The following is a 22481-nucleotide window of genomic DNA, read 5'->3' as shown; positions in this document are numbered from 1 at the left end:
AAGACCGAGGCGTGCCTGGAGATCGCTTCAGCTCTCCACCAATGAGCAACCGAGAAATTTAGACGGGCGTGCTGATTGACCAATCATAGTCAGATTTAGTGTTGTAGGCGGGACCAAGGCGAATATAATGAAGCCTAGTGTTGAGGGCGGGTTTTAGAAGAAGGTGCCAGAAATTTCCTTCTTGTTGTAGAAACGATGTCGCACTAAATGTACATATAAAGGCATCAGTGCTGGGGTTATAACCCCCTGACCAGGACGAATGAGTTAATAAAAATAAAATGAAATTAACTCTATTTGTTGAATGATACAGCAAATGAACAAAGAAGAAATGAACAACTTGATTAAACCATTAAGAACTCAATAACTACCCTTACTATCTATCTGTCTGTCTGTCTATCTTAAGATTGACAGAAATACAGATATTATAGACATACAGATAGATAGATAGATAGATAGATAGACATACAGAGATAGACAGATATATATTATAGATTGGCAGACAGACAGATATGATAAATAGATCTATTTTTCTATGATATCTCTATCTGTCTGTCTGTCCGTCCATCCATCCATCCATCCATCCATCCATCTATCTAATCTGTCCGTCTATCAATCTTTCTAAGTGTTCAAGATGTGTAATATCTGACCAGTGGTGTTTTTGTCTGTATTGTGCCTAGCAATAGAAATATAGTGTATTTACAATATGTACACAATATTTCTGATATTGTATCTGATCATTAATTCAGTTAATGTATGTTTGCAAGTGTAACTATATGTCTGCTAGGGTTTGGGGAAATGAAGTGGAATCCTGAAGATTTGGTCTATGACAGTGAAATACAATCAAAAGTGATCTTATCAAAAATAAAACACTGAAAACATACAGCTGTTCATTTTATTTCAGTTGTAAACACAAACGTCGCCAAGTACACTCAGTGTCTGAAGAGGTAGTGCTGAAATCCTACGTACAACCCCAATTCCAAAAATGTTGAGACAGGAGGTAAAACTTAAATGAAAACAGAAAGCAAGACAAAAGAAACATGTCAAGTTTCATCCTATCAAATTATTAGATATTTTTAAATATGCTAATTCCTAATTCGATGCCTGGAACACATTTAGAGTAACAGTTGGGTCTGGGCAACATTAGACTGGTTAACTTGTTGTGGAACTTTCCATAGTGGTAAACAACCCTCTGTCCCAACTGTTTTTTAAATGAGCTAGTCATCAAGCTTAATAAAAGCAAACTGATTTGTACTTATTTGTACTGTTTTTTTAATTAAACGCAGGTCAGAAAGCAATGCCGATAATTGCTGATTGTTTTAACTTCAATTCTTTGTACTGTTGCAGATTCTTTGAAATTGGGCTTGTTATTTAATTTACTGCTAAATAAAGTGACCATGTTTATTAATTAAGAAGTATTTCGTACAAGAAAGGGTGTGGTTTGTCAGATTAGACCTCTTGATTAAGACATCCATATAAAATGCATAAAATGCACTTAGGTCGGTATTCAATGACTGTTTGGTGACTCTTGTAACAATCGTCTCCATGTTTGTAACATCATTCTACTTATTTTATTTAGTGTTCAGTGTAAACAGAAAATGCTAACGATTAAATATCACCACAATTTTAAGTCTTAAATAATCTGATACAAGGTAAAATTCCATAAGCAGTTTGTGACCCTTATCACTAAATATAAATATACAAAATAAGAAGTAGTTTGAGCTGCTATATATTTAGTATACACTGATCAGCCATAACATTAACACCACCCTCCTTGTTTCTACACTCCGCTCCACTTACCATATAGAAGCACTTTGTAGTTCTACAATTACTGACTGTAATCCATCTGTTTCTCTACATGCTTTGTTAGCCCCCTTTCACCCTGTTCTTCAATGGTCAGGACCCCCACAGAGCAGGTATTATTTAGGTGGTGGATCATTCTCAGCACTGCAGTGACACTGACATGGTGGTGGTGTGTTAGTGTGTGTTGTGCTGGTATGAGTGGATCAGACACAGCAGCGCTGCTGGAGTTTTTAAACACCTCACTGTCACTGCTGGACTGAGAATAGTCCACCAACCAAAAATATATCCAGCCAACAGCGCCCCGTGGGCAGCGTCCTGTGACCACTGATAAAAGACTAGAAGATGACCGACTCAAACAGCAGCAATAGATCCAGCACAGTAATTGTAGAACTACAAAGTGCTTCTATAGGGTAAGTGGAGCTGATAAAATGGACAGTGAGTGTAGAAACAAGGAGGTGGTTTTAATGTTATGGCTGATGGGTGTATATTCAAGTGCCTCCAACAAACCTAATTTGAAAGAATGCATCCACAATTGGGACAGTAGGTACACAATGCAAATAGTCATTATTTTGTACATGTATTTAATATAAAACAGCACAAAAAGCAGCGAGATATTTAATTTCTTACTGAATCAACTTGTTTGCTCTTTGATTTGAAATTGAATCATTTAACGTTTTATTTATTTATTAGGATTTTTAACGTCGTGTTTTACACTTTGGTTACATTCATGACAGGACAGTTACTCATTACACAAGATTCATCAGTTCACAAGTTCAATATCAAAACACAGTCATGGACAATTTTGTATCTCTAATTTACCTCACTTAAAATCTTTGTACTGTGGGAGGACATGCAAACTCCACCTGGGAATCAAACCCAGGACCTTCTTGCTGTGAGGCGACAGTGCTACCCACCGTGCCACGGATTTAACAGTTTAAGAGAAGCATTTTCTGTTCTTATTCAGGGGTTTTTACCCATGCAGTCCATTCCATTATTAAAACGTTCAATTATTCTAATAGCCGAATGCTTGTGACTCTGGATCCCTGAGGTAGCACTGCATTAAAAACTGTTATCCTTCTTTAATGATTAAGACCACATGGGCTCTGAAATAGTCTGTAGAGAGAGTTTGTGCCTGCATCTAAAATGCAAAAATGCAAAGTGGAAGCCATCTATCAGCCAGTATTTATAAAGACGCACTCTTGAGGCTCAAGCTCCTCGGAGATGGAAGGAAACAATATGGGAATGTGTGCTGTTGTCTGACAACCACCTTTCATATTGTCTTTGATAAAAAATGGCCTTGTGCTCTCTGGAACCATCATCGTCATGTTATGGGGGTGTAATGACATTGGTAACTTGCACATTTACATACTGCTGACATTTGCTGGCATCCAAATGTCAGCTAAATATCTGCCTGTCTTAGCAAGATGACGTCAAGACGTTTACGCATGTAACGACAGCATGATTTGGAAGTAAGAGAGTTTGTATACAGAAACAGATGATCAGTTGAAGCATTAAATATCTCGCCTTTGTGCCATTTTTATTAAATACAGGTCAAACAGGGCTTAGAAATTATTGAGGTCTGTTTTTAATAACATTTTCCCTTCTGTACCGGCAACTTTTAAATCGGGTTTATATCTGCTGCTTGTCGTCGGCTCCTAAGGTAACCTGGAGAGACAACGTGTCTAAAATGTGGTATATTAGCTGCTGTCTGTATTCAGTACATCCTAATATTATTTATTTTTTACACAAAGGACCACAGCTCAAACATTATTAGCTTATAGCTCCACGCTCGGGACTTTCCTCTTCCCTGTCGTTTTTTTTTTAGACGATGTCAGATTTACAGGTCGTCCCTTGGAGTGCCAAGAACCAGAGGGTTTGTCGCCTCCTGCTTCAGGTAGCTGATGAAGTCGTTAACCTCACGTCCACCCTAAGAGAATAATAAAGAAGAAAACTCCGGTTGAGTTTATAAGGTTCAGGGCTCAATTAACCAGTTAACAACATGTGGTTTTTGTACCTTAAAATTAAATTAGCTTGTTTAAATAAACAGTAACAACGTCTGTCTGTCTGTCTGTCTGTCTGTCTGTCTATCTATCTATCTATCTATCTGTCTGTATCAGTCAGTCTGTCTGTCTATCTGTATATCTATCTACCAGTCTGTCTGTCTATCTGCCTGTCTATCTGTCTGTCTGTCTGTCTGTCTATCTATCTATCTATCTATCTATCTATCTATCTATCTATCTATCTATCTATCTGTCAGTCTGTCAGTCTGTCTATCTATCAGTCTGTCTGTCTATCTGTCTGTCTGTCTGTCTATCTATCTATCTATCTATCTATCTATCTATCTATCTATCTATCTATCTATCTATCTATCTGTCAGTCTGTCAGTCTGTCTATCTATCAGTCTGTCTGTCTATCTATCAGTCTGTCTGTCTATCTGTCTGTCTGTCTGTCTATCTATCTATCTATCTATCTATCTATCTATCTATCTATCTATCTATCTGTCAGTCTGTCAGTCTGTCTATCTATCAGTCTGTCTGTCTATCTGTCTGTCTGTCTATCTATCTATCTATCTATCTATCTATCTATCTATCTATCTATCTATCTATCTATCTGTCTGTCTGTATGTCAGTCTGTCTGTCTATCTATCAGTCCGTCCGTCCGTCCGTCCGTCCGTCCATCCATCCATCCATCCATCCACCCATCCATCCATCTATCTATCTAATAATTGGATTTATTTATTTTAGTCCCTGCTAGCCTACTACTGCTGAGATCTGGGGATCCAGGGTTCAAATCTAAACAGTGCCATCAGCCAATCGGGCATCTGCATGAATGTGACTGGCTGATTTCTGGAAGTGGGGGTGGCCGAAACAACCTAGCCAATGGGAGGTGCACTTGTCAGTGTGCTCTCAGTGCCTGTCCCAAGCCCGGTTGCATCAGGATCACACGATTTTCACCAAAAAAATGAAGAACATGATTGTAAAGACTCACGTCGTATCGCCGTGGCTGGTCTTTTTGTCCAGCAGGTACAAAGTAAATAGTCGGGAAGCTAAAACACAAAAATATACATGTACACAATCAGATAAGAGTGAGAACATTATTAAGAAATGAAGTCTAAGCGTTTAAATGTCGGCTTTACCCTTGTACGTCATAATCCGGAGGAACGTCGTTGGCAGTGGCGTCCATTTTAGCAATGACAATGTTGGAATCACCAGACAGCTAAGAAAATAAATGTAAAATATTATAACACACAAACCAACTGTTTCGAACAGAATTCACTGCTAGTCTTAAATTTCCCACACCTTCTCTCCAAGCTCAGCATATTTGGGCTCCAGATTTTTACAGTGACCACACCACGGAGCGTAAAACTCCACCAGCACGTCTTTATCCGGATCGTTTACAATCTCATCGAAGGTTTCAGCCACCACAACCTGCGTCATTCGATCAATCAAATCTGTATTAATGACTGATCAAGAAGATGAAGGAGGAAGATCAGTGATAAAAAAGGCAGATAAGAGTCATGCGTGTGGATACCTTGACCGGACCGCTGTTGGACTGCGGGACGGGCTCGGACTTGATGTATCGTTTTAACCGATTGGCAAAGTAATCGTCCAGGAATCTTCCCAGAGATTTACCATCCCTCCTGTAAAAAAAAACACTATTTTAATATTACGTCTAATGCATCAACCAGTTAAATCCATTTTCAGAACAGAATTTAAGGCCTTTATCTGTCGTATATACATGTACAGATGTACAGTACAATACAGATGGCTTTTCACTCGCAAAATATTCTAATTTTTGATGATTAAAGATTTATTCACTGGCCATTACGACTACTTTAAAGCTTCTTACACGTTCAGCCAATCAGGTTTCACGAACCGGCATGTACACTGTAATATATAGAATAGGATAGAATGGCTTTATTTGTCATATACAGTGCCTTGCAAAAGTATTCAGCCCCCTTGAACTTTTCAACCTTTTGCCACATTTCAGGCTTTAAACATAACGATATGAAATTGTAATTTTTTGTGAAGAATCAACAACAAGTGGGACACAATCGTGAAGTGGAACGAAATTTATTGGATATTTTAAACTTTTTTTAGAAATAAAAAACTGAAAAGTGGGGCGTGCAATATTATTCAGCCCCCTTGCGTTAATACTTTGTAGCGCCACCTTTTGCTGCGATTACAGCTGCAAGTCGCTTGGGGTATGTCTCTATCAGTTTTGCACATCGAGAGACAGACATTTTTGCCCATTCTTCCTTGCAAAACAGTTCGAGCTCAGTGAGGTTGGATGGAGAGCGTTTGTGAACAGCAGTTTTCAGCTCTTTCCACAGATTCTCGATGGGATTCAGGTCTGGACTTTGACTTGGCCATTCTAACACCTGGATACGTTTATTTGTGAACCATTCCATTGTAGATTTTGCTTTATGTTTTGGATCATTGTCTTGTTGGAAGATAAATCACCGTCCCAGTCTCAGGTCTTTTGCAGACTGCAACAGGTTTTCTTCCAGAATGGTCCTGTATTTGGCTCCATCCATCTTCCCATCAATTTTAACCATCTTCCCTGTCCCTGCTGAAGAAAAGCAGGCCCAAACCATGATGCTGCCACCACCATGTTTGACAGTGGGGATGGTGTGCTCAGGGTGATGAGCTGTGTTGCTTTTATGCCAAACATTTTGCGTTGTGGCCAAAAAGTTCGATTTTGGTTTCATCTGACCAGAGCACCTTCTTCCACATGTTTGGTGTGTCTCCCAGGTGACTTTTTATAGATATCTTTGAGAAATGGCTTTCTTCTTGCCACTCTTCCATAAAGGCCAGATTTGTGCAGTGTATGACTGATTGTGTCCTATGGACAGAGTCTCCCACCTCAGCTGTAGATCTCTGCAGTTCATTCAGAGTGATCATGGGCCTCTTGGCTGCATCTCTGATCAGTCTTCTCCTTGTTTGAGCTGAAAGTTTAGAGGGACGGCCGGGTCTTGGTAGATTTGCAGTGGTCTGATACTCCCTTCATTTCAATATGATCGCTTGCACAGTGCTCCTTGAGATGTTTAAAGCTTGGGAAATCTTTTTGTATCCAAATTCGGCTTTAAACTTCTCCACAACGGTATCTCGGACCTGCCTGGTGTGTTCCTTGGTCTTCATGATGCTCTCTGCGCTTTAAACAGAGAACTCTGAGACTATCACAGAGCAGGTGCATTTATACGGAGACTTGATTACACACAGGTGGATTCTATTTATCACCATCAGTCATTTAGGTCAACATTAGATCATTCAGAGATCCTCACTGAACTTCTGGAGTGAGTTTGCTGCACTGAAAGTAAAGGGGCTGAATAATATTGCACGCCCCACTTTTTAGTTTTTTATTTCTAAAAAAAGTTTAAAATATCCAATAAATTTCGTTCCACTTCACGATTGTGTCGCACTTGTTGTTGATTCTTCACAAAAAATTAAAATTTCATATCTTTATGTTTAAAGCCTGAAATGTGGCAAAAGGTTGAAAAGTTCAAGGGGGCTGAATACTTTTGCAAGGCACTGTATATACACATATACATATATACACACACACACACACACACACACGCTGGGGTCAGAGCGCAGGGTCAGCTATTGTATTGCGTCCCTGGATACGAGAGGTTCCAGAGTCTTGGTCAAAATCCCAACAGTATAGCTGCATGGCAGAGCTGGGATTCAAACTCTCAACCTTTCAATTGATAGCCCAGAGCTTTACCCACTAGGCTACCGCTGTTCCTAATTTTAACACACGTTTAGTTTCTGGTTACATGACGTATGTTATGATATTTTACGTAAGTTGTTTAAGTTGCACTGTTTACATTTACGTCATTTAGCGGACGCTTTTATCCAAGTGCTGTGGCAGTATATTGTCTAAGCTAATTGAAAATTAAGGGCCTTGCTTAGGGGTCCAACAGTGGCAACCTGGTTGATGTGGGGTTTAAACTAGCAGTTACTTGGTCTGCATGGCCATTGATAGCCCAGAGCTTTACCCACTAGGCTACCGCTGTTCCTAATTTTAACACACATAAAATACCATCAAAATATCATAAAAATGTGATTAGAAACTAAAGGTAAGCTGTATACGCTGCACCACAACCTTTTAATTGACAGCCCACCCACACACCTAGTTCAGGTAGTAAGACTTACGTGAACTCCTCGTGCATGATGTACTTATGTCCCGCTGTGGTCCTGATGATGACAACAGGCAGCTCTCCTTTATCAGACGGCGTCAGTCCGAAATCCTCCTCCAGCTCGTCCTGAAACTCCTCCCGGTCCGCCACGGCGAAGCTCAGGCCACGGGACTGGAACTGAGTCGCCACCTTCATGACCCTAAACGAAAAAACGAAGTTAGAGATACAAAAAGCAACAGGATACGAACTGTAATATTAATAATAATAATAAAATACATTTCTACTGCGCTGCAGAACGGCTCGCCTCACCTGTTCCGCCAGTAATTCGTCCCCTTCGCATTGCGCGCGTAATCGACGCCGAAATAGGTTATGAGCAGATCTTTCGCCCTCAGACCGTCTCTGTTCTCAGAGTTTAGATGAGGGCAGAGGCCAAAACTGAGGATTAAAATAAAGAAAACATAAGCGACGATGGTCGTGAACATAAAACATTAAATATCACCTTTATTCACACGTAGAAGCACTGATAAAACTGCAGATCACAATCACATTCATCCCAAACCCACTGACATCACAAATACATACATACATTCAATCACCTGCCTATCAAACACATTTACAAATTCACCAAATACATGCTTGCATACACACGATCACCTATTTGAGCAAAAGTATTCACCCTGATTCCTCGGAAACTTTTATTTATACACTGATCAGGCATAACAATAACACCACCTCCTTGTTTCTACACTCACTGTCCATTTTATCAGCTCCACTTACCATATAGAAGCACTTTGTAGTTCTACAATTACTGACTGTAGTCCATCTGTTTCTCTGCATGCTTCGTTAGCCCCCCTTTCATGCTGTTCTTCAATGGTCAGGACCACCACAGAGCAGGTATTATTTAGGTGGTGGATGATTCTCAGCACTGCAGTGACACTGACATGGTGGTGGTATGTTAGTGTGTGTTGTGCTGATACGAGTGGATCTGACACAGCAGCGCTGCTGGAGTTTTTAAATACCGTGTCCACTCACTGTCCACTCTATTAGACACTCCTACCTAGTCGGTCCACCTTGTAGATGTAAAGTCAGAGACGATCGCTCATCTATTGCTGCTGTTTGAGTTGCTCATGACGCTGCCCATGGGACGCTATTGGCTGGATATTTTTGGTTGGTGGACTATTCTCAGTCCATGTCAGTGTCACTGCAGTGCTGAGAATGATCCACCACCTAAATAATACCTGCTCTGTGGGGGTCCTGACCATTGAAGAACAGCATGAAAGGGGGCTGACAAAGCATGCAGAGAAACAGATGGACTACAGTCAGTAATTGTAGAACTACAAAGTGCTTCTATATGGTAATTGGAGCTGATAAAAAGGACAGTGAGTGTAGGAGCTGTAGACAGATATAAAATAGCTGGAAGGGTCTGTGTATGTGTTTGAGATTTCATCAAACTAATATTAAACACTAAATCAAACCATAATACACTTAATACAGACAAAACAGAAGAAACAGGACGAGAAACCTACACGTTTTCACTGATGAACGTACGCAGCGAGGACGTCGAGAAGGTATCAGTAAACCTCACCACACTCTGCTCGAACATGCTGTTCAGGTGCGGGGGTCGAAACAGCAGGACTAATCTGCAGAATTCAGAAATAAAACACCATACTGCATCAGTATAGAGATAAAATAATCACCAATATCAGTATCAGTGCTGATATGCCTCTAAAATCCTGCCCCACATACTCTTTGTCCACATTGTGTTTTAATCCGACTCCAAACCCAGTAGTGTGGGCAAATCGATAGCGTTCCCTCAGCGCCCCGGAGACCTTCAGGAACTCGGCAAGCTGCGGACTGTCGGCTCCGGAGAAGAAGCCTAACACAGGAGACGAAGCACAGAGCACACTCACATCAGTCTGGGACTAAAACTGGCACACTGTTTATTCTGAGGTCTAAATAGTTAGTGACTCAAGGCCACAATCACAATTTTTCCATCCCTCTCCAATATACTGAGGTAAAAATTATAAATACACATACTCCACTCATCAGTTCCCATGGCAGGAACTCCCGCTGGTAAATTTGGTTCCTCCCAATATTCAATTCATGGCCTTGGTGCGACTGTCAGCACTGATTAATTAACGTCTACAGGCTCTTACTTACAAAATAAACATAGGAATCGCCATTATAACGACTCACCCACCACACTGGCATCAAAACTGTCTATGAAAGAGTCCAAATCGGCTTCAGCGTGTAATGCCAGAGAGCTCGGGCCAGCCTGCTTCTTCATATAACTCACAATGCCATCTGAAGTCAAAAACAAGAGCATTAACACCTAAAATCTTATATATACTTAAATACTTATGTATATAAGTATATATAGACACATTACAAACACACCTGCTGTATGGGGACCCTCGTACGAAGACGCCTCCTCTCCATTCCGAAAGATCTTCAGAGTAGGATATCCGTTCACCCCAAACTTCTCACAGGTCTCAGAGTTGGCAGTGCAGTCCACCTAATCCCAAAGAAATCCAGGATTATACATGTACACCGGAGTTTATCAGCTCAGCTCCACTTTCCATATAGAAGCACTTTGTAGTTCTACAATTACTGACTGTAGTCCATCTGTTTCTCTGCATGCTTTGTTACCCCCCTTTCATGCTGTTCTTCAATGGTCAGGAACCCCACAGAGCAGGTATTATTTAGGTGGTGGATCATTCTCAGCACTGCAGTGACACTGACATGGTGGTGGTATGTTAGTGTGTGTTGTGCTGGTATGAGTGGAACAGACACAGCAGCGCTGCTGGAGTTTTTAAATACCGTGTCCACTCACTGTCCACTCTATTAGACACTCCTACCTAGTCGGTCCACCTTGCAGATGTAAAGTCAGAGACGATCGCTCATCTATTGCTGCTGTTTGAGTCGGTCATCTTCTAGACCTTCATCAGTGGTCACGGGGCGCTGTTGGCTGGATATTTTTGGTTGGTGGACTATTCTCAGTCCAGCAGTGATAGTGAGGTATTTAAAAACTCCACTCATACCAGCACAACACACACTAACACACCACCACCATGTCAGTGTCACTGCAGTGCTGAGAATGATCCACCACCTAAATAATACCTGCTCTGTGGTGGTCCTGTGGTGGTCCTGACCATTGAAGAACAGGGTGAAAGGGGGCTGACAAAGCATGCAGAGAAACAGATGGGCTACAGTTAGTAATTGTAGAACTACAAAGTGCTTCTATATGGTAAGTGGAGCTGATAACATGGACAGTGAGTGTAGAAACAAGGAGGTGGTTTTAATGTTATGGCTGATCGGCTGACCAGTTAAAATGAACCATGATTATGTAAAAAAAAAAAATCAGTTCATAATCATACTGCTTACAACATCCTGATTTGCCTGGATACAAAACAAATGCAAACCGTAACATCCAGGCAAGAGAACAGAACGCAGAGAGCTGAGAACTTTGCCTACCTTCACCAGGGGCACCGCGGCCTTTAGCCTAGTGGCGGCAGCTTCGTATTCGGGCGCTAACCTCTTACAGTGACCACACCTGTTGGGATAAAAATGTAGAATGACTGGAAAACCGAACAATGCCCAGAGTTTGTTTCTGTATTTGTTTACATTCATGGCACAGAAGGTTAATAATTCCTTTCGGTTTCACTCTATAGACCTTGTGTAGGTATTATGCTGCTATGATGGCCTTTAAATGTGTCTTTAATATATGTAAGAAGTTTGAGAACTGTCTTTGCTTATCTTTAGCTGAAGGTTTCTTTCATTGTATGAGGTTGAGAAGTCTATTAAGATGTGTTTTACAGAGAAAGGTGTGTACAATAAGGCATCTGATGTCGTGATCTTGGTGTGTACTGTATATCTGATCATATATCATGGAGTGTGTTCTGGATTTGCGTGTCCCATTCAGTCTGCTGCTTATATTTAATGTAGGTACCTATTCAGGGTTTTACATATGAAAGTGGTAGATTGTTTTCAGTTCTGTTTCTTGTTCCCTTGTTTTTTTTTTTTAAACAAGGCCCACAGAGCCAGTCAACTAAAACAGTGGTCCCAACCACCGGGCCACGGACCAGTACTGTCATTTATTACCGGACCGCTCAGAAATCGCTACAAAAGCAATAACAACACTGCTTCCATTTCTAACACACTTCGGCTGTTATTGCCTCCTATCACCACTAGGTGTGAGTGTCTGGTTGCAGCGAAAAAATCAGTTCCCATCGATTTTCCATCATTTGTGAGTAGTATTGTTGTTCTATTTTAAATCCTCCCGCACCCGCCGGCCCATGAAATTATATCTTACATGAAACCAGTCTGTGGTGCAAATAAGGTTGGGGAACGCTGGCCTAAATAAATAAATTAGGGGTAACTGATGCAGTCAAAACAGTGGCACAATGGCACTAATGGTTAATGTGAGGAGTTTCACATGTTCTTCCTTGGCCTGCAAGGGTTTCCTCCCAAAAAAAAGAGGTGAAAGTATATCAGGGTAGAAAACGTGAGACCAGAACCCAACTGCTATGCGGTAGCCACTCTACTGACCGGGGTCACCATGCCACCCGTTCCTTTTTATTGGAACAAGACAGCAGGCGAGGCATTTAGACGTCAATTTGACAGTGGAGGGGGTGGCAGGGTGGCTGCCCTGCTATCGCCTCGCATCAAGAACCTGGGGTTTGACTCTCCAGCTGGGCAGCTTTCAATGTGGAGTTTGCATGTTCTCCCTGTGCTCCTGTGGGTTTCCTCCGGGCGCTCCGGTTTCCTCACTCAAGACCAAAGACAAGCACCTTTCGCCTAATAAATCTGACCCACTGAGACCCTGACCGTGATAAACAGGTGGTAAAACAGATCATAAATGAATGACAGTTGTACATTTAATTGATGTTTTATGTACGGATTACTGTTACATAGTCTGATGCTGTGTGTATCTCAAACTCCCAGTGAAACAGGCTCGGTTTTTACAAAGATCAGCTATTTTATTTCTTGGAACTGGTTTAAGGATCACACCCCACTCTGAAACACGGCTTAGATTGTGTATTTTCACGCGTGGGTGTAATTGAAAAACAGTGTACGGAACACTGTTATACAACCTTAAATTCAATTGTAATTATAATTTCTTCAATTGTAGAACAACTAAGCAATAATTCAGATATTTGCACATCAGCTACACAATTATACAAACATCTACCAAAGGTTCAATCACTAAAAATGGTAGTTTTATATGAATAATTGACATTTTAGGCTGTAGATACTATATAAAGGTACCACGGAGCGAAGAACTCCACCAGCAGTGTGTCATGCTCGGCTACTCTTCGCTCAAAATCCGCGTCTCCAAACTCCAAAACGTCGCTCCCACCCGCGGCGAATATTAGAGTTTCTTGCAGCACAAACAGCCATAAAACAGCTAAACACCCAAAATACATTTTTTAATAAAATAAAACGTAAAGTCAACAACACGGTCGCTAGCTCCTTCAATGGACAAATAAATAGGATCAAGCCGACTGGAGTTCAATGTTAGTTTATTCTGATTGGCTGAGAGTATGACGTCACAGAAAATGAACCCTGTGATTGGGTGCGCTTTTCATACCATGCTCGCAATACCATATGCAGTGTTTAAAAAACACCCTAAACACTACCTAGTGCACTAGTTTTAGTGCTATTTAGGGCTCGGTCAGAAAGCACACTATGCAATATTTGTTTATTTATTAGGACTTTAACGTCATGTTTTACACTTTGGTTACATTCATGACAGGAACGGTAGTTACTCGTTACACAAGATTCATCAGTTCACAAGTTTAATGTCATGGACAATTTAGTATCTCCAATTAACCTGACTGCACACCTTTGGACTGTGGGAGGAAACCGGAGCACCCGGAGGAAACCCACACAGACACGGGGAGAACATGCAAACTCCACACAGAAAGGACCCGGACCGCCACACCTGGGGGATCGAACCCAGGACCTTCTTGCTGTGAGGCGACAGTGCTACCCACTTAGCCACCATTCCCCCGTACATGTGTATACTGTATATAAGAGTATATGTATATAGATTTGTATTTGTGTGTGTAATATTCTCTCTTTGCATTATGTTGCACAATATACCGTAGATTCAGTATTATGTTCAGTTCTTGTGCAACTGTTGTCACTTTTGCACCCTTGGTTCACTTTAAATTGCTTCTATTTTTAAGGTTTTTTTTTTTTCAATTTTAAAATTTTCTATTTTTTTGTATAAATATATACAGTCGACCCTTGACTTACGAATTTAATTAGTTCTGAAGGGCTGTTCTTAAGTCAAAATGTTCGTTAGTTAAACCTATTTTTCCCATAAGAAATAATGTAAACAGAATTAATGTGCCAGACCTCCCAACCCCCCCCCCCCCCTTACCCCTAACCTTTCTAATGTATTAAATGTTCTTTTTTGTTATAAATACACGTATATTTTCCCTTAAATCTTAAATTATAGAATAGACATTCCTGTAATAAACAACAATAAACAACAATACACAGTAGTACTGTACATAAACACACATCACATTTCAGTACAGTACGTGTGCTGCACCATACACCATAATACATTTCCTTCTTTATATATAAAATGTATCTACCAGAAACAACAATAACTCTCATATTTCTCTATTATTTCCTTCTTTATTTCAGTAGTGTTGAATTTTGTAGGTGTAATTGCACAAAAGAAAGAATACTTCACTCAGTAAATTCCTTCTTCTCTCTCACTCACTGTCCCCTCTGTCTGATACACAGTGACACCTACTGGCAGGAGTAATTATACAACAACAAATTTAATAGATTTGTTCATTTTCTCACCACTACGCTTTCTCTGCACATTCTTTGGGGCCATTTTAATATTGAATTTTACAAAATATAAAGACAACACCGAAAAAAACACCGTCCACTGTCCAAATGTTCGCTCACTGTATCTACGTATATATAGAGAGAGACGGTCAGAGTCAACTAGTTTGTGACGTCTCGTGTTCCGCGAATTTCGGTTCGTAATCCGAAATTTGTTCGTACGTTAAGTTGAAAAAGATCGTTCGTAACCCGAAATGTTCGTATGGTTCGTAAACGGTTCGTAACTCAAGGGTCTACTGTAATTTGTAACTAATGTGGCCGAGCAGTCACTAAAGCATTTCACTGCCAGTTGTACTGTGTATGACTCTGTACGTGACTAATAAACCTTGATTTGATTCTATTTAGAATATCTGAGGCTATTTTACATTTAATACGTCTCCACCAATTGTTCAGATATTTAAAATATGGCTGCACTTTTAAGTTTTCAGAACATTTCATACCAAGAAGCAGTATTTTACTTTAAGGCTATTTCATATTTAACACACTGCCACCAAATGTTTAAAGTAAAATACTGCTTTGTGCTGAAAACCACTAAAGCAACAGGTTAAACTGGTACATGTCTGGACTTCTTCATGCGGCACAATACAGTCGATCACAGTACAGTATACAGATGAAACGTTTTACTCATTGTTCACATCCAGTGTTTTTATTTTTATTCATGAAGAGCTTAAACATACAGAAAAACATCAAACTTAACTCCTGGTATAAAAATACTGTACATAGCTGGTACTAGTATAGTCTTATAAACAAAATATACAATAAATCTGTCCACTGAGACAAGATACATAAGAAAATCCTTTATGTAAGAAGTAGCTGCCGTTCCCATTTAGTACGCTGGTGATAAATTAGACTAATACACCGATCAGCCATAACATTAAAACCACCTCCTTGTTTCTACACTCACTGTCCATCTTATCAGCTCCACTTACCATATAGAAGCACTTTGTAGTTCTACAATTACTGACTGTAGTCCATCTGTTTCTCTACATGCTTTGTTACCCCCTTTCACCCTGTTCTTCAATGGTCAGGACCCCCACAGGACCCCCACAGAGCAGGTATTATTTAGGTGGTGGATGATTCTCAGCACTGCAGTGACACTGACATGGTGGTGGTGTGTTAGTGTGCGTTGTGCTGGTATGAGTGGATCAGACACAGCAGCGCTGCTGGAGTTTTTAAACACCTCACTGTCACTGCTGGACTGAGAATCGTCCACCAACCAAAAACATCGTCTCTGACTTTACATCTACAAGGTGGACCGACTAGGTAGGAGTGTCTAATAGAGTGGACAGTGAGTGGACACGGTATTTAAAAACTCCAGCAGCGCTGCTGTGTCTGATCCACTCATACCAGCACAACACACACTAACACACCACCACCATGTCAGTGTCACTGCAGTGCTGAGAATGATCCACCACCTAAATAATACCTGCTCTGTGGGGGTCCTGACCATTGAAGAACAGGGTGAAAGGGGGTAACAAAGCATGCAGAGAAACAGATGGACTACAGTCAGTAATTGTAGAACTACAAAGTGCTTCTATATGGTAAGTGGAGCTGATAAGATGGACAGTGAGTGTAGAAACAAGGAGGTGGTTTTAATGTTATGGCTGATCCATGTTTATACATACTGTAATTTCCAGGCTTACTATAAAACCAGATTGAATGTGTTTGTGCTCTCTGGTTGATCACAGCCTAATAATTCCAGTTTGTAGACCAGTACCATGTAGCCCCAAGTCCATTACCATGTTCCTATAGTTAAAACAGTTTCATGAGGTCAGTCCTGCTCCTCATCAGTCGCAGATTGTTGTTCGTTGGCCTCGTCCTCCGAGCTGGCCTGTCGAGCCGAGGTGTGAAAGAGCTGCATGAGGTCCCGAAACCTTTTGGAAACCTACAACAGAAAGGAAATTAAAAGGATCTAAAGGCGTTTAAGTAACATTAGGGTACATTTGCTTTATAAAACGTACCTCAGTGGTGGTTTTGTTACCAAGCTGCTCTGATACGGACTGAAAAGTGCTCTCGTTGGCCCCTTGCTGTTGACAGGATGTTAAAATGACCCGATCCGCCTCTCTGCAAACAGTACCAAAATAATTCATTAAATTTTTTTGACGTTAGTAGTAAACAAGCATCAAATACGACTTTAAATCGTACACTGTAATGAGCCAAAACAATATCAACACCACTTAAAACATGCACAGCAATGCTTATTTAATTAAAATAAATGCCCATGTAGGCCGCTCAGGTGGCACAGCGGTGAAACCAGAGCTGGGATCTCGAATACATCGTATCGAATCTCAGCTCTGCCTGCGGGCTGAGGCTGAGCGGCCACATGAACAACGATCGGCCTGTTGTTCAGATATGGGCGGGACTAAGTGGGATGGGGTCACTCTCTCTCATGACTGGTGCAATTACGATGCTGATTGATGGAGCCTGCACAGAGATGGGAAAAGAGCGCGCTCAGGGTGTGTCTCTCCGTACACAACGCTGAGCTTGTCAAAGTGGCAGGTGATGAGATGCATACGGCTGCTGCCCACGTGTCGGAGGGGGCGTGGGTTAGCTTCGTTCTCCTAAATCAGAGTAGGGATCGGCATTGGTGGAGAGGAGGCATGACGCAATCGGGCAATTGGACACGCTAAAAAGGGACAAATAGATAATGCATATATAAAATAATAATAATAATATAAATAAATAAATAAATAAATGCCCATGTCATGATAAAAGATATACTACATGTCAGCCTGATGATTTTTTATTTATTTATTAGGATTTTAACATATTTTACACACTTTAGTTACATTAATGACAGGACAGGTAATTACTCGTTACAATTTAGTGTCTCCAATTCACCTCACTTGCACGTCTTTGGACTGTGGGAGGAAACCGGAGCACCCGGAGGAAACCCACACAGACACAGGGAGAACATGCAAACAGAACTGAGCCACCGTGCCGCCCCTGCCTGAGGATAGTTGTTTGTAGTACAGGTGTTGATACGTGGCCTGAGTGAGGTCACATCTGCAGTAAGAACGAGGATCCCCGTCAATCTCTGTGTCTGTTGGATGGTCGGCCAGGTCGATAGCACAGCTGAGACTCAAACCCAAGACCTCGAGATTACAGCAGAAATCGGTGGAGGGAATAAATACTTTACATTTACATTTTTGGCAAGGGTTAAGGGCCTTGCTCAAGGGCCCAACAGTGGCAACCTGGGAGTGGTGGGGCTTGAACTAGTGACCTTTCGATTACTAGTCCAGGACCTTAACCACTAGGTTACAACTGCCCTAACAAGTGCAATTCACATTTACGGCATTTAGCAGATGCTTTTATCCAAAGTGACTTACAGGACTGAGAGTACATTGTCTAAGCAATCAAGGATTAAGGGCCTTGCTCAAGGGCCCAACAGTGGCAACCTGGGAGTGGTGGGGCTTGAACCAGTGACCTTTCGATTACTAGTCCAGGACCTTAACCACTAGGTTACAACTGCACTCACATTTAAGGCATTTAGCAGACGCTTTTATCCAAAGTGACTTACAGGACTGTTATTGTATATTGTGTAAGGAATCAAGGCTTAAGGGCCTTGCTCAAGGGCCCAACAGTGGCAACCTGGCAGTGGTGGGGCTTGAACCAGCACCCTTTTGATTAGGGCAGGCTACGACTGACTTAAATATAATATAAAAATGTTACTAGATGTATGCCAACCTGGTCCAGAGGACGACTTTCTCTCCACTGGGGGTGAGCGAGATGTTCTTGGCACAGACGGGCGTTTCGGAGGACGGGCTCTGTTGGCTCGGCTGTGCCGTCTCCTTTTCTCCAGACTGAACAGGTGTGGAGGACTCCGGGCACCCAGCTTCCGACTCCTCATCCTCCTTGTTCGACTTATTTGGAGAGGAACGGCGACGCCCCCTCTCGCCCTCCTTCCACTCTTCGTCCTCGTCCTCCTCCTCACCGTCGTCTCTTGCGTCCGGGTCGGCACGTGGATCTTCCTCTCTGACGTCCCACGCCTGGACTTCAGGCTCTGAAAAACGGTCAGATTAAGAAACGCTTATGAATAACGTCTGTGTCCGTCATGGTCAAGGTTGTGGTGGGTCAGGTTCCATTAGGAAACACTGAGCGCAAGACAGACATGCTGTAGATAGGGTGCCAATGTATTACAGAGCTTCGGGGTTTGTATGGAGATCCGTATCGCGCACAGACTCTGTCTCTCTGTGCAGACACCATTGCTCAGCCATGGCGCCTCCCTCCCTCAAACCAGCCAATCACTGTCTGTATAGCCGCCTGTTAGCGGAGCACTCGAGATGTCAGTACTGGTGGGCAAGCGTGCTTTACCGCTGCCCCACCCTAACGCCAATACTGTGACAATAAATCTAATGTATGTTATGGACAGTTGTAGCCTAGCGGTTAAAGTACCGGACTAGTAGGTAGAAGGTTGCTGGTTCAAACCCCACCACTGCCAGGTTACCACAGTTGGGCCCTTCAGCAAGATTCAATTGCTCAGACTGTATATTGTCTGTAAGTCGCTCTGGATAACAGTGTCTGCTACTGTAAATGCCGGAAGTGTAAACGATATGTTATATTTCTACAGTTGTAAAAACTACCATGATGTGGACTGTTAGCGCCACTTCCTGCCTCCTTCACCCCACTTTCGGGTTCTTTCTCTTCCTCCTGATCCTGTCCTCCTTTCTCAGACTCCTCTCTTTCTTCTTCTCTTTCTGGCAAAGGGTCTGCTGTGAGGAAGGCGCGGTCAGCACTCTTGAGGGACTTGGAGCCGTCGGTGCCCTAAAGAACAAGTAAACACACACACACACACTTTCAAAAGTCGGTGGGTAAGGGCAGTGTGACCAATTCGACACCTGGTTATAATTGTCTGGTCGTGCCTATTTAAGAAGTCTGGGTTGTGTTTAATATTGATGTTGGGATGTATTTCATGCAGTTTGTTTTGGGTATTGGTAGACCAGTCTTCTTGCCATTTTATTCTTTTAAAGAAAAAAATTTTTCTTTACGCATTTTCTCCCTTTTTCGCGCATCCAATCGCGTCATGCCTCCTCTCCACCAATGCCAATCCCTGCTCTGATTGAGGAGAACGAAGCTAACCCACGCCCCCCTCCGACACGCGGGCAGCATGCCGTATGCATCTTATCACCTACACCAGTGGTTCTCAGACTTTTTCTGTCATGCCCCCCTTTGGAAGATGGAAGATGAGTGGTGAGATTTAACTTTGTTGAAATAACTTCAAAGATCATGAATGTTCCTTTCACCTTTATTCCAGTCATTTCTGTTGTACTTTATCAAACCACTTTTTGACATATCACCAAGCTGCTCCTTCAATCAGTCTGCTACTTCAAATTAAATACATTTTGCAAACACTTAAAGTTAAAGTTGAATCTGTGCCAAAACGTGATTTGTGAGAGTTCAGGTCTTATCACTGTATTAGTGGCTGTTTTTATTTTCATCCCTGTCAAATACCCCTGTATCCACATCCACATTTACCTTGTGTACATCTAGACCGGGAGTGCCCACACTTTCATGGCTTGAGATCTACTGTTTCAGTCTACAGGTCATCACCATCTACTTTTTCAGGTTGGCCTCATCATTTTTCAAAAAAGCTTTGAGGCCTTTTAAATGCGCTTCAGTTCCTGTATTGATGTTCAGCTTTACAGGGCAAGTGACTGAAAATTCACACTGACCTTATTCTGATGATTTGCTCCGAACGGTATCAGTCAGGTTTATGTGGTCTGGACAGGAGCTGCTGATACTGATTCTCAAGCAGTTTTTCAGGTGTTCATCAGTAAGGGTGGACCGATATTTACACTTCATCATTTTCATGTGGGAAAAGGTCGATTCACACAAGCAGGTTGATCCGAAAAAGCTGTCAAATATGTGGAAGTTCCAAAATTGATGCTCTCTAATTCTTTAATGGTTACGGCACGATGTACCAGCGTGCACAGTGCGATCGACATATTGGGCACCCCTGATCTAGACTCTGTCAGAATGAATACTTCTAACCTGAAAGCACGGTTTGTTTATTGTACACCGTGAAAAGATTCCGACGTTAAAACATTGGTTCCGCGCTTCATTTCTCCGCCCGTCAGACGCGCCCACTCCGTCATGCCTCTGCTCCCCCGGGGGGAAACGCTGACCTACACTGAGAGCACTCTTTTCTCATCTCTGTGCAGGCGCCATCAATCGGCCAGCAGAGTCATGGCAGAGAGACCCCACCCGACTTAGTCCCCGCCCATATCTGAACAACAGGCCGATCGTTGTTCATGTGGCCGCTCGGTCTTAGCCGGTAGGCAGAGCTGAGATTCGATACGATGTATTCGAGATCCCAGCTCTGGTTCCAGCGTGTGGTTTTTATCGCTGCGCCACCTGAGCGGCCCCTTGCCATTTTATTCTGCAGTAAACTTTGATTTCTGGGTAAGCATCAGTTTTTGGGATGTATCTCCAAGCAATCTCTTTGTTTCTTGCTTCCTTTGCCAAGCTCTCTGCTTTTTCATTTCCTTCTATGCCACTATGACTGGAAATCCAGCAGTAGACAGTGGAAACTCCTCAGCTGTAAAGTTCTTTGTCCAATATAAGCAGTTCTTGGATTATTGGGTGATCTGTTCTCATGGACTCAAGAGCTTGCATGCATTAACCAGTAAACGTTACGAGAATGAATTAGGCCGTGAATTAGGTGGGGCCTTATGTCACATATTTTAAAGAACTTTGTTGTATTTACTGGTTACATTCATGACACGAACGGTAGTCACTACTAAAAATAAATAAACAGTAGGTACAACATGACGAACCTTGACGCCGTGGCAGCGACGGCAGGTTTTCCTCTTGTGTCTGCGATGTTTAGCATCATGACTGGAGAAATGGCAGCGGCAGGGACAGTCCATCTCCGGCCAGTTACAATCCTGCTGACGACACCACATTATCAGTAACATTAAAACCACCTCCTTGTTTCTACTCTCACTGTCCATTTTATCAGCTCCACTTACCATATAGAAGCACTTTGTAGTTCTACAATTACTGACTGTAGTCCATCTGTTTCTCTGCATGCTTTGTTACCCCCTTTCATGCTGTTCTTCAATGGTCAGGACCACCACAGATCAGGTATTATTTAGGTGGTGGATGATTCTCGGCACTGCAGTGACACTGACATGGTGGTGGTGTGTTAGTGTGTGTTGTGCTGGTGCTGCTGGAGGTTTTAAACACCTCACTGTCACTGATGGACTGAGAATCGTCCACCAACCAAAAATATCCAGCCAACAGCGCCCCGTGGGCAGCGTCCTGTGACCACTGATGAAGGTCTAGAAGATGACCGACTCAAACAGCAGCAATAGATGAGCGATCGTCTCTGACTTTACATCTACAAGGTGGAACGACTAGGTAGGAGTGTCCAATAGTGGACAGTGAGTGGACACGGTATTGTCTGATCCACTCATACCAGCACAACACACACTAACACACCACCACCATGTCAGTGTCACTGCAGTGCTGAGAATGATCCACCACCTAAATAATACCTGCTCTGTGGTGGTCCTGACCATTGAAGAACAGCATGAAAGGGAGCTAACAAAGCATGCAGAGAAACAGATAGACTACAGTCAGTAATTGTAGAACTACAAAGTGCTTCTATATGGTAAGTGGAGCTGATAACATGGACAGTGAGTGTAGAAACAAGGAGGTGGTTTTA

General features: G+C 42.1%; 2 protein-coding genes across 2 annotated transcripts in view; both read right to left on the bottom strand.

The window, feature by feature from the left end:
* Window positions 1-3513: 3513 nt before the first annotated feature.
* On the bottom strand, window positions 3514-13368 carry pdia7 (protein disulfide isomerase family A, member 7). The gene is made up of 13 exons (XM_062991560.1): window positions 13211-13368; window positions 11417-11495; window positions 10340-10457; window positions 10139-10246; window positions 9689-9818; window positions 9469-9582; window positions 8252-8377; window positions 7959-8141; window positions 5332-5440; window positions 5100-5228; window positions 4937-5016; window positions 4789-4846; window positions 3514-3727 (listed from the first exon to the last, which is right to left on the bottom strand). Exons 1-13 carry the CDS (start codon window positions 13366-13368, stop codon window positions 3638-3640), a joined length of 1482 nt encoding a protein of 493 aa, XP_062847630.1. The 3' UTR covers window positions 3514-3637.
* A 3019-nt stretch (window positions 13369-16387) lies between these two features.
* The window catches only part of gon4lb (gon-4 like b), a 32096-nt gene continuing 26002 nt past the window's right edge, over window positions 16388-22481 (bottom strand). The window contains 5 exon segments of the mRNA XM_062992423.1: window positions 16388-16697; window positions 16774-16876; window positions 18500-18815; window positions 19396-19576; window positions 21589-21699. Coding sequence (XP_062848493.1) covers window positions 16584-16697; window positions 16774-16876; window positions 18500-18815; window positions 19396-19576; window positions 21589-21699 — 825 coding nt within the window. The 3' untranslated portion in view covers window positions 16388-16583.

The sequence above is a fragment of the Trichomycterus rosablanca genome, chromosome 3, assembly GCF_030014385.1.
Source record: "Trichomycterus rosablanca isolate fTriRos1 chromosome 3, fTriRos1.hap1, whole genome shotgun sequence".
Taxonomy (NCBI): domain Eukaryota; kingdom Metazoa; phylum Chordata; class Actinopteri; order Siluriformes; family Trichomycteridae; genus Trichomycterus; species Trichomycterus rosablanca.
Note: the sequence above shows the minus strand (reverse complement) of the source record. Positions and strands in the feature narration are given on the sequence as shown.

Excerpts from the sequence above, each read along its gene's own strand:
- pdia7 (XM_062991560.1), bottom strand. The coding sequence starts at position 13,368 with ATGTATTTTGGGTGTTTAGCTGTTTTATGGCTGTTTGTGCTGCAAGAA. Across the intron at positions 10,247-10,339 it reads CGAGGGTCCCCATACAGCAG|ATGGCATTGTGAGTTATATG; the intron begins GTGTGTTTGTAA and ends TTTTGACTTCAG. Across the intron at positions 9,583-9,688 it reads AAACACAATGTGGACAAAGA|ATTAGTCCTGCTGTTTCGAC; the intron begins GTATGTGGGGCA and ends TGAATTCTGCAG.